This window comes from Gossypium hirsutum, chromosome A06, assembly GCF_007990345.1.
Source record: "Gossypium hirsutum isolate 1008001.06 chromosome A06, Gossypium_hirsutum_v2.1, whole genome shotgun sequence".
Lineage (NCBI taxonomy): Eukaryota > Viridiplantae > Streptophyta > Magnoliopsida > Malvales > Malvaceae > Gossypium > Gossypium hirsutum.
In genome coordinates, this window is record NC_053429.1 from 16,894,984 (window position 1) to 16,911,052 (window position 16,069).

Below are 16,069 nucleotides of genomic sequence, written 5' to 3' on the forward strand. Positions count from 1 at the left end.
TTAATTTTTTTAAGTGATCTGCAAATGGTAGTAATGCTCCGAAACCCTGTTCTGGCAGCGGATACGGGTTAGGGGTGTTACATAATCAGCTTAGCCCCTATATGCTGTCATTTCTATAGTCAGAAAGACCCAGCATTTATGAGGATTTGTGCTCTTTCACAAAGATTTTTGTGCTTAAGATGTTGATTTTGATTGATTTATTTAACTTTCAAATATGTCTTGTTGCTTAAACCATCGTGCATTTTTTTTCCTATTTTCAAATAATTTGTAGGTTGATTGGATTGTCCTGCGGTTGGTAAGGAAATAGGCTGCATCATTCCTTCGAAGGTTCCACTTGGTGAATCTTATAATGACTGTGTTCCTCCTAGTAAAAGATACTCTTTTAAACAAGCGGTTCATAAGTAAGAAGTTTTAGGAAGAAAGGTATGTATAAAGCATGACATTTCTTTTCATATTTCGCATTGATAAGACCTCATCGATTCTCCCATGAATGCAAAGCTGATCTCTTTTATCATCATCTTAAACATGTAAATGGCATGTCAAAATCTTTGTGAAAGAGCACAAATCCTCATAAATGCTGGGTCTTTCTGACTATAGAAATGACAGCATATAGGGGCTAAGCTGATTATGTAACACCCCTAACCCGTGTCCGCTGCCAGAACAGGGTTTCAGAGCATTACTACCATTTGCAGATCACTTAAAAAATTAAAATACTTACCGATTCAATGCATCATATAAAATAAATATATTACCATTCAATCAACAGCTTGACACTTGTATAAGCATCAAACAACAACATTGTTAGTATACTTGCACATATCTCATATAAATTCAACATTGATATATCTATTTTCTCGACATGTCGCACTTGAGTTTAATAATAGTCTCAATTACATAATTTCCTTGTATTAACATATCAAAGATAATCATATATGTACATGTCATGAAACATATCATGCTCTTACCGTTTCTTCACAAGCATATATCATTCATTTCATTATATCAATATTTTATGCTTCATCATTTCTATATATTTTATGTATATTTATTCTGGTAATAGCTTATATCAAACTTAACATAAATTATATTTCATGTACTTATACTTATTTCGTTTATCCATTTTCATAATTATTTCATACAACGCTTTTGTACATATATTTCCATATGACCAGTTCTTGTAAACATTTCACACAACCATTTCATATAACCATTCGTCATCTGATACATTTTACTTGAATATCAATTGTTCAATAGATGTTATAGCGTCTCCCATCCACGGTCTTATTTATCTTTGACGTGATGCCGTAGTGTCTTTCAACTATGGTCTTACTCATTTTCTGTCAAGTTGCCATGGTATCTTTCAACCATGGTCTTATTCTTTTCATGTCATGTTGCCATGGTATCTTTCAACCATGGTCTTACACATCTCATATCAGGTTGCCATGGTATCTTTCAACCATGGTCTTACACATTTCATATCAGGTTGCCATGGTATCTTTCAACCATGGTCTTACACACAGGTTGCCATGGTATCTTTCAACCATGGTCTTACACATTTCATATAAGAGAGCACACTCCCGCGAACCTCATCCTTACAGTGGGATTACCAGTCCAGGCTAAATCCCCTGTAATATAAACTCATAGAGTATTGTCGGGATTACCAGTCCAGGCTAAATCCCCTGCAATGACAATTACTCTAATGAGCTTGGATCTGAATTACCAGTCCAGGCTAAATTCAGACCCTAATTCGGATTACCCGTCCGGGCTAAATCCATTTTACACATATTCTTCGGGAGGGCTATATCAGGATAGGATCACCCGTCCGGGCTAGATCCTTTTTACCGTCAATTCCTTTTCAGAGATCCATCGAATTTTCCTTTCATTCAACCGGGATTTTTTTCTCCTTTTATCAAATTTATCAATGTTTCATAAATTTTCATACAATGAACATTCAAATCATATTCACATAAATAACATACAATCTCAAGCATTTAAGAATATAATTCAAGTTACACGAACTTACCTCATTGCTTGTTTGTGTTTATAATTTCATTAATATGATATCTTTTCTTCTCCACGATCAAGTCTCATATTTGAGTCATCCGGATCTTTATAAATAAATTTGAGCATCATTTTTATTCATTTCATATTCTAATGCATTTAATTAATGCTCTAGGCAAAATTACCATTTTGCCCCTAAACTTTTAATTAATGACGATTTCATCCTTAGGGTCAGGAAAATAAAATTCTTGCAATTTAATCCTTATTTCCAGCTATTATTCTCATATATATTGATAACAATCCATGAATTCTATAAAATATCAGAACTTTTCATAATTTCAACACTTTTCAATTTAATCCCTAAAACATGTTTTCCCCCGATCTTGAACTAAATTAATAATTTCATTCAATTTTGTAATTTAAATAATAAAATAATCCATTTCATGCAATTTGGTCATTTCTGACATGTTTACAAAATTGCCCATAAAGTTTTACTTTTATTCAATTTAGTCCCTGAGCCTAAAATATGCAAATTAGCCATGCTAGATGAATATTCATACATATTTTTCCTCCTTCTCTCCATTCCACATCCTTAATGTAGATAACACACTTGTAAGTAACATTATCCATAATTTTTATTATTTACTTTTATGAATATTCAAGCTGTCTATCTGCATCATAGTCACTAAATTATTTATATCTGGATCTATAGAACTCCAAATTAATATCTGATAATTTTCCCTGAATTTAGACGCATATATATTCTTACCATAAAAATTTCAGAATTTTTGGTTTAGCCAATAAGTACAGTTTATTCTTTAAAGTTACCCCTGTTCTGCTGTCTGACAGTTCTGATCCCTCTTCACCAAAAATTAATTATCTCCTCATACAGGATTCAAATGATGTTATTGTTTGTTTCTATTAAAAATAGACTCATTCAGGATTTTATAATATAAATTTAAATCCCTAATTATTTTTACTCATTTTTTTATGATTTTTCAAAGTCAGAACAGGGGAACCCGAATTCATTCTGACCTTGTCTCACAAAATTCATTACATCTCAAAATTTACAAATCCATTGCTTACACTATTTCTTCTATGAGAAACTATACTCAATAAGATTTAATTCAATATCTTTTTTCATCTTCTAATTCGATTTCTACAATTTATGGTGATTTTTCAAAGTTAGTCTACTGCTGCTGTCCAAACTGTTTTTGTGCAAGCTATTAATTACCATGTTATAACACCCTTATTTTCTTTTTCTACACCATTTCTCATCACTTTCTCTTATTTTCTCTTCACTAACATATCAAAAACATAGGACCTTATGTAAGAAAACTCTACTATAACATTATTTCCATGCTTTGTCAATAATAACAAACTTAAAAACATATTGAAATCTTGATATACTTACCTTGTTCTATTGATACTAATCTTTAACTTGATTTTGTCTCTCCTCCAGCTTCTATTTCTTGAATCCAACTTGATATTCTAACTCCCCATGCTCTCCTTAACATTTTTGTCTCTTGGTAGCTATGGAAATTCATTTGATTTTTGGGTGAAAATGGTGAATTTTTGGTAAAAGGACCAAATTGTAAAGAAAGCAAAACTTTCTTTCTTCCTCTCTTTCTCTCACGTTAGTGCATGGGAAAATATGGATGAGAATTTCTCATCTTTCTTTCTTTATACACTAATAAAATAATAATAAAATATCTTATTAAAGTATTAATAAAATAATATTTATCTAATTAAATAATTATAAAATATCAAAATATCTCTAGCATCATTATTACTTTCTAGATTTCTCTGTCTTCCAATTGACCATTTTTCCCTTCATTATCTTTTAAAATTCCATCCTTGAGTCATTATTTAATTTGGTAAAATTACAATTTAGTCCCTCATAGTTATTCATCTATTCAATTTGGTCCTAATTCATCCATTTTCTTTAGTTTCTAGATCATTCCACTCTTAAATTATTTACACTATTGGTCCTTCAACTTTTTCATATTTTCACTTTAACCCCTCAAATTATGAATATTTACTCTTGTGCAACAAAACTTTTCTCACTTTTACAATTTAGTCCTTTCTTGAATTAATATATCATAATATACTTCTCAAAATTGACATAACTCAAAATTTCCCTTTTTGTCACTTTATTTCCTTATTTTACTATATCAAGGATAATATCTTACTGTAAAAATTTTCAGGGTATTACAGATTATACAAGGTTAGGTGGTGGGCATGTCTATATCATTCAAGATTTTGTTAGAAGTGTCTGTTTGAAGGACTTGAGCCTCAGCTTTTGTGCGTGTCACCCAACATAAGTTAGTTATCGGTTTCTGTTGGATAAGACTTTTAAAATGAGATTGTTAATTTAAAAACAATACCTTATCTGTTATGCCTGCTTTCAGCTTGGTTTGGTGATTGATTTGACGAACACTTCTCGTTACTATCAAACTACAGACCTGAAGAAAAAAGGCATTAAGCATGTAAAGGTGAGCAAAGTATTAGAGTATGGTTTAATGCTTCTCTTACTTCTTTCAGCCTTGGCTTAATTTTTTATTTTTGTGTTCTAGATACAATGTAAGGGAAGGGATGCTGTACCTGAGAATGCATCTATAAATACCTTTGTTTATGAGGTACTTTTTGCTATGATATTTTTCCGTCATTTCCAGAATCTACTAGAATCACTGCCTCCATCTCTTCTCAAAATGTAATTTCTGTGATAGATTTAGTCCCAACTCCCATGATGCATTTATCAATTGACAACCAAATTTGTGGCTGGTCACTGGGTTATATGTTTCCATGTTATGCTAAAAACAAGAAACTACTATGTTGTAATCACAAACATAAATTAGAACTTATGTCATAATCGGTAATGCATCCCCACTTATTCTCATTCATGTAGTACAGTTGCTGATCTACATGTGGTATGATGTGAGCTACTTGCTCCTAGTGTATTGTGACCAATTTACTAAAACTTCCATGTAACTTGTTTATCAGGTGTCACAATTTCTCCTACGTCAGAAATCGAATAAATATATTCTTGTCCATTGTACTCATGGTCATAACCAAACTGGCTACATGATTATTCACTATCTCATGTGAACACAGCCAATGTCTGTTACTCGGGTCAGTAATTTTTGTTGTTGGTGGTGGTATGTTTTTTTAGTCTTTTCCAGTATCTGTTTTAGGTATTCACAATGGAATACTATTTACTATTTTTGTTCACTGAGGGTATATTTTGTTTTTCTTTTCTTTCTGATGAGTTGGCTAATTTCATAATCTACAGAGCATGGAGAAGTTCTTCAAGTTCTCCACTATGAAGTTGGACAGAAATATGAACCACATCATGATTACTTCTGCTTATCGTTTCTGCTCTTACAGAGGACACAAAAGCTCTCAATCAGCTTGTATGTCAATTTATTTTATTTTTTCTCCTTTTTGCTTATATGCATAAATACTTATTTTTTGCCCAAGCTAGTTAGAGTCTAAAGTTAATTGCAAAATTTTGATAAACTTTTTAATGTTTTGTTTTAGTCTCTGATCTTGTATTTGATGGCATGGCAGAACACACTTATCCAGGATGGGAAGGAGATGGCATTAGTGCTTTATACTTATCGCAGCTGTGTCAAAGCACTTCCTCAGGTATTTTAGCCTTAGTTGATTTTAATTTATACATATTTTTAAGGTAAACAATGTTCTAATATAATCAGCTAATTTTAGTGTAAAGCAATGTTCTTTTTTATGTGGTGTAGGGGGTATGTTGGAATTCACAGTTTGGGATTCAGAAACTTTCTGCTGAAACCGGAGCTGCTTCGATCTATTGTGGATTCTGGTTTTGAACATCCTTTCGAATTAAGGCAAAGTTTTAAACTCATGTCTGATGTTAACATTCGTGAATTCCATGAATTAAGTCATTTTGTTTTTCTTGCTTTTAGTGACTTATAATGGTGGGCAGTATACAAGTTTGGTGCTTTATTATTTTGATTCTATATTTATATTTAATCTAATTTTTATTATTTATTTTAGTTTTGATTCTATATTTTTATTTTAATTTGATAATGAATTTTAATAGAAAATTTTTATATTTAAATCATGGACATTATTCTTCTCAATATTTTGATAATGAATTTTAATTTTTTTTTATATTTTTCATGATCTTTTTAATATATATTTTTTTAAATTTCATGACCTTTAGCGGCGTTTGTGGGAAAAGCGCCACTAAAGGCCATGACCTTTACCGGCGTTTTTTCAAATAAACGCCGCAAAATTTAGCGGCACCATCTATAGCGGCATTTTTTGCGGCGCTTGTAAAAACGCCGCTAAAGGCCTAAAAAAATCGCTAAAAGTCAGTTTTGCTGTAGTGTCTTTCGCTATTTTTACTTGTTTGTTGCTTAATCGGGTCGATCACCAACAAGTGGTACCAAAGCTAGTTCAATTTCCGCAAATCAGCATGTTCAGAGAAGGCAACAACAAGGTTTGACATTGAGAAATTCGATGGTGTCACAAATTTCAATTTGTGGCAAGTTCGATGATGACAATTTTAGTTCAGTTTAACCTGAAAAAGGTTGTTACCGAGAAAAAGCCCGAGAATCTAGATTAGTCAGAATAAGAAGAGCTTGATGAAAAGGCTCTATCTGCAATCTAGTTGTGCCTCGCTAATAGGGTATTGCAAGAGGTATTGATAGAGAAGACCTCATTCGCCTTGTGGAAAAGGTTAGAAACTCTTTATGTAACTAAGTCTCTAGCTAATCGTTTAGTGTTGAAAAAACGTCTATTTAATGTTTCGCATGAACGAATGTGAGTTTTTTAGAGATTACATCAGTCAATTCATTATCCTTTTAAATGATTTAAATAATGTTGAGGTTTAGATTGACGATGAAGATCAGACTATGTTATTATTATGTTCTTTACCCCCTTCATACAAGTGTTTAAGGAGACATTGATTTATGGTAAAGACAAACTCTCGTTCGAGGATGAAAAGGGTCATTTGTTAAGTAAAGACAAACTCAACAATGAGTTTGGTTTAGATAGCAAGGTAGATAGACAAGTTTCCATTTTGGTAGCATAAAAAAAGCGAGACAAAAGATGTCGTTATTGTAAGAAGTTAGGTTACGTCAAAGCAGATTGTTATAAATTACAAAATAAAAGGGCTTCTGAGAGTAACAAAAAAAAATGTAGTTGGTACTAATTTGGTTGAAGAAAGCGGTGATAATTTCTTGTTAGTGTCAACAAGCAAAAGCTCTGAGCTTAAGTCCGAGTGGATCCTAGATTCGGGATGTTCTTTCCATATGTGTCCCGATAGAGAATGGTTCTCTATATACAGTTCGGTTGAAGGTGGAGTTCTACGCATGAGAAACGATTCATCCAGTAAGGTAATTGGTATTGGTACTATTAAAATTAGGATGCACGATGGGACGATTAGGATACTCTCAGATGTTAGATATATACTTGATTTACGAAAGAATCTCATCTCTTTGAGTATTTTAGACTTGAAAGGTTGCAGAATTAACATCAAGTTCAACGACATTAAAGTGTCTCATGGGCTGTCGTTTTGTTAAAAGGTAAAATGACTGGCAACCTTTATATTATGGAAGGTTCTACAGTGACCGATAAAATCGGACGTCCCTCGTCTGTTACGGAGTCTAAGTCAACTCTTTTGGAACGGAGGCAACTTGGTCATAGGAGGGAAAAATGTATGACCGTTTCGTTAAAGAGATGTTCTTTTTTGGATGTAGGTTTTGAAAAGTTAGGGCATTGTGTTCGTGAAAATTAAACTTGAGTTAGTTTTGATTTGGCAGTGCACAAGTCGAAGGCTAGAAGTCTTCTAGCTTCTAAGCATAGATTCGACTAAGTTAATTCCCTGCATAGTTCAAGATAGGCTCGTGGCGGGCTTTAACAAAGATGACTTTGTGGAAATATGAGTCAATGTAGAGATTTGTTGAGTATGCCTCCTATTTCAGTCAAATAAGAGATTGCTTGTAAGTCAAGTTAAAGAAAATATATTTTCTTTCTAGAAGATTTAGTATTTAGTAGTATAGTGTATTTAGCATTTATTAGCATAATTTATTTGACCTACAAATTTAGCCTATAAATAGGTTTTTTTATAACCTTAGAAAATACACCCATCAAAGATTATATAACTCATAACATTGTCAAAGAATTTTGTGTCCCTGTTTTGAGGGTTCTTTGTTTTTAGGTTTCGGGGTTTAGTTTTATATTCATCTTTTGTACTTTTCGTTCTTTTGCCATTATAGTAAAACTATCTTTACCCATGGTTTTTTTTATCCTCTTTGAAGGAGTTTTTCTACGTTAAATTTGTGTGTTCAATTTCTCAATCTCTTCCGCTATTTTTACTTGTTTGTTGCTTAATCAGATCGATCCCAATAATATTGTTTTTGCTTCTTCCTTTTTTGTTCTCTGAAGGCACAAGTCATTAATCTAATAATATTGTTTAGGATCATGTTATTTGAATTCGAGTGTGTATTAGATATAAATATGTGGTGATACAAAATAATATAAATAATATTATATTTTGTACTTTTTCATAATATTAAATAAACATTTAATTATTTTTATAGTTACTTACATGTGTTTAAAAATTAAATTTATAGGGTTCGTAAATGTAGAGGGTTAAATTTATTAAATTATTTAGAATTAAAATCAAATTGATAAAATATGTAAGTATTGAGGATTAAATATGATATTATACTAATTAGAAAAATGTTATGTCAATCACTTGTGTTAATCATTTAATGGAAAGCTACTAAAATAGAATCGATCTAAAATATTAATGAAAACAATTACAAAAATCATCATAATTTAATAACCAAAACAAAAACATATTAATAATTAGATAACTATTTGTATAATTGATTTGAGTCACGACACTAAGAAGCACACAGGAAGGATTATTGAAGTGTATAAATTAAAATATATATAAATTATTCTACATGAAAAAGTAATAAATGTGCACATTTGTTATCTTGTAATTAAATACCTAAATTAACTCTAAAATTATTTTCAAAAGCTTGTATTAATAATATAAATTAATACCTTAATTAACCCTCACATATATTGCATTTAAACTAATGAGAAAAAAAAATAAATACAGGGTTACTGCTTCACATATAAACTCATAATAAGATCATAAGATGAGTGGGGAAAACTAAGTGACAGTCAACGAACTTGAAATATGATTCTCCCATTTCACAAAGAAAAATTACATAATATTCGAATCTTCGAAAGAAAAATGAATGGCATTAAAATTAGTGCCCAAAACTGGGAAAAAACAAAACAAAACAAAACATTTATGGAGTAAATCAACCAGGTTGATTTCTGAAAGTGTAGGCAGAGGTCCACTACAGGCCTTGTTCTGCAAGATAATCTCCCAACCTCTCCACAACCAGGTTGCATTGCCCTGGAGTCACTGGTTCTTCATAGATCCCAAAAATAAGCGCCTGTGCTGTTTTCTTGATTGTTATCCCTCCTGGTCCCTGCCCACACCCCACATATTAGTATTTTATGAACTCCTAATATATGCACTTGATTAAACCATTACCTTTTTTCCACGAATAACAGCTCCAGGCTCACCCTGGATCACCATATACTTTACACCCTCAATGTGTAAGCCAGTAGGTGCAAGGTGGCCTGGTTGGTCGAAATCTTTCATGATGTCAGTGATCTCATTACCCTTCAACTGTAAGCAATATAATAAACAAAAGCCAAAGGAAGTAAATCAGATCATATAAGAAAAAAGAAAGGGGGTTAAGATGAATGTGATGGATAGGGTGACCTGAGGGAACTTAGAGCTCTGAGCCCAGACACTGCCATCATGGCCAATGATAGCAGCGGCAGTAAGGTGGTGGCCTGTGCCATCGATATCACACATCAAGTGCTCATCTACGTAAGTTTGCCACGACATGTTGTCTTTGTGGTTGGTTTAATTTGTGTATAGTAAGAGATGTTTTTTTTTTTTTTGGGGGGGGGGTGATTTTGTTTTGTTATTGGATGTGTTGCTTAAAATGGTATTTGGGATGGGGAGTTGAGGATGAAGGAATTGGGACGATTAATAAGGAAAGGAAGAAGGATTTGAAGAAGTTGGATGAAAATATGAGCCGTCCGTTATGCTCCATTTCTTTACTGCCATTCACGTCCGCCATTATTTTAGCACCCAAAGCCCCTGACCCTCCCCACTCCCATCCTTTCTTTCTCTCTCTTTTCACGTGTCTTATTGCCCACATCCTTTGCTTCTATTTTTGCATTTGCTTTCTAAATAAACTTATATTGTTTAAAATTTTATTCCTTCACTTATCTTATTCGGTACAACGAAAAAGTTTGTTCCACAATTTGCTCTTTGGCAAAGAAACTACATGGGTTTTAAGACTTCCATTGTTGGTTGTCATCTTCAGTAAGCTTCATTGTCTTCAGTTCAATGAAAGCGATAAATGGCTAACCATCATCAAACTTGTGAAAGTTATAAAAAGAAAAACAATTCTAGAATTTATAACCCTCCAAAGAAGGCTATGGAAGTGGGGTGAATGTCTTATAAATAATGGACACAGAAGGGAGAAAAATTAATAAAGAGAATGAGAGAGAAGCTATAAAAATTAGATATATGCGTACGTATTTAGAATACAGTAAATATTAAAATATATTATTTAAAATTAATTAATAATAATATATGGAATGCATATAATATTAATAATTTCTCTTAATTGTGTTGGTGTCTAATTGACTTGTGATACTAAATCAATTAAGGGATTAATAAAAGTTGTACTTACATTACACATTTTGGCAACGGAGTGCTACTTACACTTTATGCACTATGTTTTAAACAATGAGAGGTGGAGGAATCCTTATTTTTCAAAGAAAGATTAAAAAGTGGACTTTTCAACATTATCTCATGACATTCAAATAATGGAGCTAATCCCAAAATCTTGTTGAACTCCTTAAAATTGGACTCTTGGGCCAAAAAGAAATGGGGCATTACTTAAAAAGAAACAAATTAATAGTAATTAAGTTAAAAATAAAAATTTGTTATAAATAGAGTTTTATTTCATTTTTATAAATATTAACATTGAAGAAGCATTATAAATTTCCCTATTATGTATTAAAACTACTTTTACTCTCCAATTTTCTTTGTACATTTACTTTCTTTATTATTTATTTAATAATATATTTGATTTTCATCCGCTCCTATTTTCCTATTACTTGTCAAAATATTTAAAAATTCAAACAATTTCTTGCTGCATAGAAGTAAAGAAGGCTAAAATTGTCAAATATCTTGAGGTTGTGCAAAGATTTGCTTCTTATTATTAGTAATGTTTCATATTGAGATTATTTTTTTAATCTATGACTAATTGTAATTTATTTGATTAATTTACTTTATTTCTATTTTTTGAGGATTTTGAAAGATTTTATCTCAGTATTAATCAAATTTTGATTTTTGATATATCTTGAATTTATAAAGCAAAATTTTGATTGGTAAGGAGCTTTGACATTTTTTTAATTTGATGTATGATTATTATTTATTTGTTTTAAATCTAATCTAATATTAAATTATATTATTAGATATTGATGGGTTCATTAGGTTTATTAATGATTATTTATAAAAAATCGTATAATAATATTCTTTTCTTTTTTTTATATTTCAAAAAAACTTGGGATTTGGTAAAAAAATATTGATGTAATGTTGCTTTATATTTGAGTACACATTCTTTTCTTATAAAATGTTTTTTGTTTAAATATATATCCATTGTCGGCTAAAAGATCAGCTTTTGTGATATTGGTTCTCTTTCAAGTATATATATCGGGACATTTAGAAGTTATCCTACTAGATTTGTTGCATTCCTCGAAGTAAATGCAAGCATAAAAAAAATAAAGGATATAATATAAGTGGCATAATAATAACCACTCAAAGTGGAAATATAGAAATAAATAAGAGAACAATGAAAATTCTCAACATAACCCTTCAAAAGGCAGAGATAACTTATGTTATTAATGTGATATGAAATATCATTGGTTACATACCTATTGTATGCCCAAATATTTTGTTCAAAATTTGTAAACTTTCTTTGAGGAAGAAAATATGTGTTGCTAACAATGTAACAATAAATACTATCCTTACAAGCAGAATGTAACAACCTATACCTGACCCGATCACCGGGTCCGGGTACCAAATGCCACAATTACCATTGTTTCTTAATAAGTTCCTAATCGATTATTTGCAACCCTAACAAATTAAATAACCTTATATGTTGCTCAATTTCATAAATAATAATAGCTTCTCCTTTAACATTGAAATAATTTCTATTCCATACATGTACTAGGTTGGTGTCGACTTTTCAACTTAAGAGACTCGAATAGTTACTATAACTTAATAAGACTTATGAGCTTGCTTCGATTATTCCCTAAGGGATGGCCTCAAAGGGTGCCCCTTTATATGCATGAAACAGCTATCACCCTTCACATAGGTCTGGTTATGTCTAGCCTGGTCCCCCATCACGATCCTCGAGTCAATCTTTGACCCTATAACCTTCTTTCTGTGCGACTTAGGCTACAAATTGCCTCTTCTTTTCATTGGCCTCTTAGGTTGTGTTAGGTGGATTTTTCTTCCAACACACCACTTGTTTAATTTGAATTGCTTTGCTAAAAACTTTTTAAAAAAATATTACAAGCATTGAATTTTATATTTAAAGGAAAAAAAAGGATCAAGTGAAATTCTTTTTCGAAAAAGTCTAATGATTGTTAAAGGTGAGTTTTACAATCATTGTTTATTTTATTTTGTAGGTTTAATACTGCATACAAGAGGTAAGGGTGAAAGGAACTAAAGGAAAACAAAACCCAAAGGATAAAGGAGAACAAAATCCTTAATATCAAAAGGTGGTGGGAAATTATATTGATTATTTTAAAGGCCAAATTATAGAAGTTAAAGATCAAGTGGAGACCTCCAACAAAAGAATGGTCCAAGAACAAAATTTTAAGTTTACGGAATATAAATAGGCCACAATGAGTTAAACGGCTAACTTAATTAAAAGAATAGTGATAGAAAGGCTTGAACAACTCTTCAAGGGCCAGAAAATGAGCTTTAAACATTCATTCACTTCTAGGATTTCTCAACCTAGGGGAAAAAAGTTGATTATGGTTTTGATGAGTTTGAGGAAGACTATATTCCTCCATATTATTATCAAAAGTGTGAACAAACAAAACCCCAAAGACTTACTCAAGGTACCTATTCTTCTTAAACAACTAGAATTTAAGAAACTGAATGTTAGTGCTATAGTCGAAAATGTCACCAAACTTTTCAATGCCCAATTAAATGGTTGCCCAAAAAATAACATAACCGTGACATTGTGCCTATTGTTGAGTCTAGATCTAGCATCACACCTTGTTCTAAATTTTGTGTTGAAATAAATGCTAAAGTTGATACATTTAGTGAGAGTTGTGATGATATTGGTAACGTTTCTTAGAGTCCATGAATTTAAAAGAGTCGGATACAACATGGCATCCTAAAGAGTTGTATTATGATGAATTAAGCATTCAAAATCATTGTGAGGAGATATAGGGAGTGAGGATAATTTTTGTAAAAAGACTAAGAGAAAATAGACGTTAAGCGATAAAAGTCTAATTGAAGGTCCAACATTGGTAAGTGGTGATAAGTGAAAATTCAAATGAGATAACAATTGAGAACTTTTATCAAGATGAAAAAAATGAAAAGAAAGAAAATACATATATAACAGAGAATAATGTTTGTGTTTTAACAAACTATAACTCAAATTTGTTTAGTGGTTATTTTTCACTACAAGATTTAAATAACTCGTTGAAAGACTTTCAATTATTTACTCTATCACTGATAGAAGATTTTACTCATAGGAAAGAGGGGATTTGAACTTTGACAATTCTCCACAAACGATAAAAGGTGAGCATGGTAAAATACTTTGGAAACTGATGATTTATTAAAAATGTATACCTTGAATGTTCTTGATAACTATGCTACTGACTTTTCTTGTAAGATTTTGCCTTATAACTTGTTTTAACTTTTGTCAAATCTTATTAAACATTGTCTTGAAAGTTCAATTTATCTTATAGGTTTATTTCGGATGGTTGCATTGGATAAATGTAATACCCCTAACTCGTATCCATCACCGGAATAGGGTTACAAGGCATTACTAAATAATATACATCATTCACATACATTTATGCATTCATAATCAAAATCCATTCAACACATTCACATTGTCCCTTATAAGGCCCGATGAGACCTTAAAACATGTTTAAAAGAGGTTCGGGACTAAATCGATAACATTTAAAAACTTCGAGAAACTTATAAAATTTTCATGCATACAGGGTTCACACACCCGTGTGAACAGGCTGTGTGCCTTACACGGTCACCAAACACGTCTGTGTCACAAGCCGTGTGGAAACAGAGCATACTACTGACTTACATCACACGGCCGGAGACACGCCCATATGCAATGGTCGTGTGAAATCTAGATGGTATATTGACTTGGGTCACACGGCCGGCCACACAGCTATGTGCCAACCCATGTGCCACACACGGCTAGTAGACACGCCCGTGTGTCTGAGCCGTGTAATTGTTTAACTAAGATTCAAGGGTCACATGATCAAGTCACATGCCCGTGTGCTCAACCATATAGCACGAAATAGGCTTGATTTAAGCCATTATTTCCACCTATCATTCCTGTACCTAAAAGCATTCATTTGGCATCATTTTCACATACAATAAGCAACCAAAACGGACCATTTCATGCACATTTCATGCCATTAAAAATTCCATCCATTTCACTACTTAAATCCATAACCAAAATCATGCCAAAACAATATGCCATAACCTTAACTTTTATATGCATTTTCTTACCATCTTATTAACTATTTCATGTCTCAAAACATATTAATTCATCATCTTAAAACCAATTCACAACATGCCATTTCTCAACCATGACACATCATTGATAATTAGCCAAATCAATTAACCATCTAGCAAACACATAAATCCATACTAAACTTGCAAAAACATAAGACATTATATGCATCATATATAACTATCAAACTTATGAATTAAGCCAACTTAAATGGATAAATACACACCCACATTTACAATCTAAATCTCATGGCTAAAATCATAACTCAAAAAGTATCAACAACTCACTAGCCTATACATGCCATACACCATAATTACAAAGCATCCAAAAATACCAACAAGTAGTCGATAGTGTGATGACGGTTCCTGATGATCCCTGATGTCTGAGCTAGCTTCGATAATCTATAAAACAGGGAAAGAACACACAAAGTAAGCTTTAAAAGCTTAGTAAGCCATACACAAATAAAATTACCACATGAATCAACACAATTTCCATCAAATAGGCAAACTATGAATAAGCACATATTGATACACAAACCTTTCCCAATGTATACATATTTAATATCACAAGTGAATTCATCACATCCCTTTTAATACTTTTATGAATCTCGTACGTACCTGAGTCACTTAACTCATTCACACATTCTTTCTCGACTTGACTTTGCCCGTTGAACCTTTCAGAATTGTTAAGGATACTCAAAAATCACATATAGCTCGTACAATGCCATATCCTAGATATGGTCTTACATGTTATCACATATCGGTGCCAATGTCCCAGACATAGTCTTACACGAAATCATATAATGATGTCAATGTCCCAGACATGGTCTTAGGCGTAATCACAATACAATTCCAATGTCCCAGACATGGTCTTACATGTAATCACATCTCGGTAATCCTGATGTCATGACATTCGTATACTATACTATTCCTAAGGTTCATACGAGACTTTCAGATATCATAACTTCGTCGAATTTTTCTCATATTTTCTCATTCAACATTCAAAGCAATTCAATTTATAAATTAATTTAAAGGTATTTATTTGCATATGAACTTACCTCGTAGTCAAAATAGAGGGACTAGATCGACTATTCAATAATATTTGATTTTCCCCGATCTAAATCTGATTTCTTTCGTTCTTGATCTATATACATTCAAAATTAACTCATTTATTCATCAAAT

At 31.9% G+C, this 16,069-nt stretch overlaps 1 protein-coding gene and 2 long non-coding RNA genes across 3 annotated transcripts; 2 read left to right on the plus strand and 1 right to left on the minus strand.

The window, feature by feature from the left end:
* The first annotated feature begins 295 nt into the window (after positions 1-295).
* Positions 296-4,618, plus strand: LOC121230443 (uncharacterized). Its single transcript, XR_005928469.1, has 3 exons — positions 296-423; positions 4,413-4,496; positions 4,578-4,618. It is a non-coding gene; the product is annotated as an uncharacterized lncRNA (long non-coding RNA).
* A 604-nt stretch (positions 4,619-5,222) lies between these two features.
* LOC107963552 (uncharacterized) lies at positions 5,223-6,032 on the plus strand. Its single transcript, XR_005928470.1, has 3 exons — positions 5,223-5,414; positions 5,572-5,649; positions 5,760-6,032. It is a non-coding gene; the product is annotated as an uncharacterized lncRNA (long non-coding RNA).
* Positions 6,033-9,189: 3,157 nt separating this feature from the next.
* Positions 9,190-10,253, minus strand: LOC107963289 (profilin-2). The gene is made up of 3 exons (XM_041115239.1): positions 9,800-10,253; positions 9,566-9,703; positions 9,190-9,500 (listed from the first exon to the last, which is right to left on the minus strand). Exons 1-3 carry the CDS (start codon positions 9,926-9,928, stop codon positions 9,366-9,368), a joined length of 402 nt encoding a protein of 133 aa, XP_040971173.1. The 5' UTR covers positions 9,929-10,253; the 3' UTR covers positions 9,190-9,365.
* Positions 10,254-16,069: the final 5,816 nt, after the last annotated feature.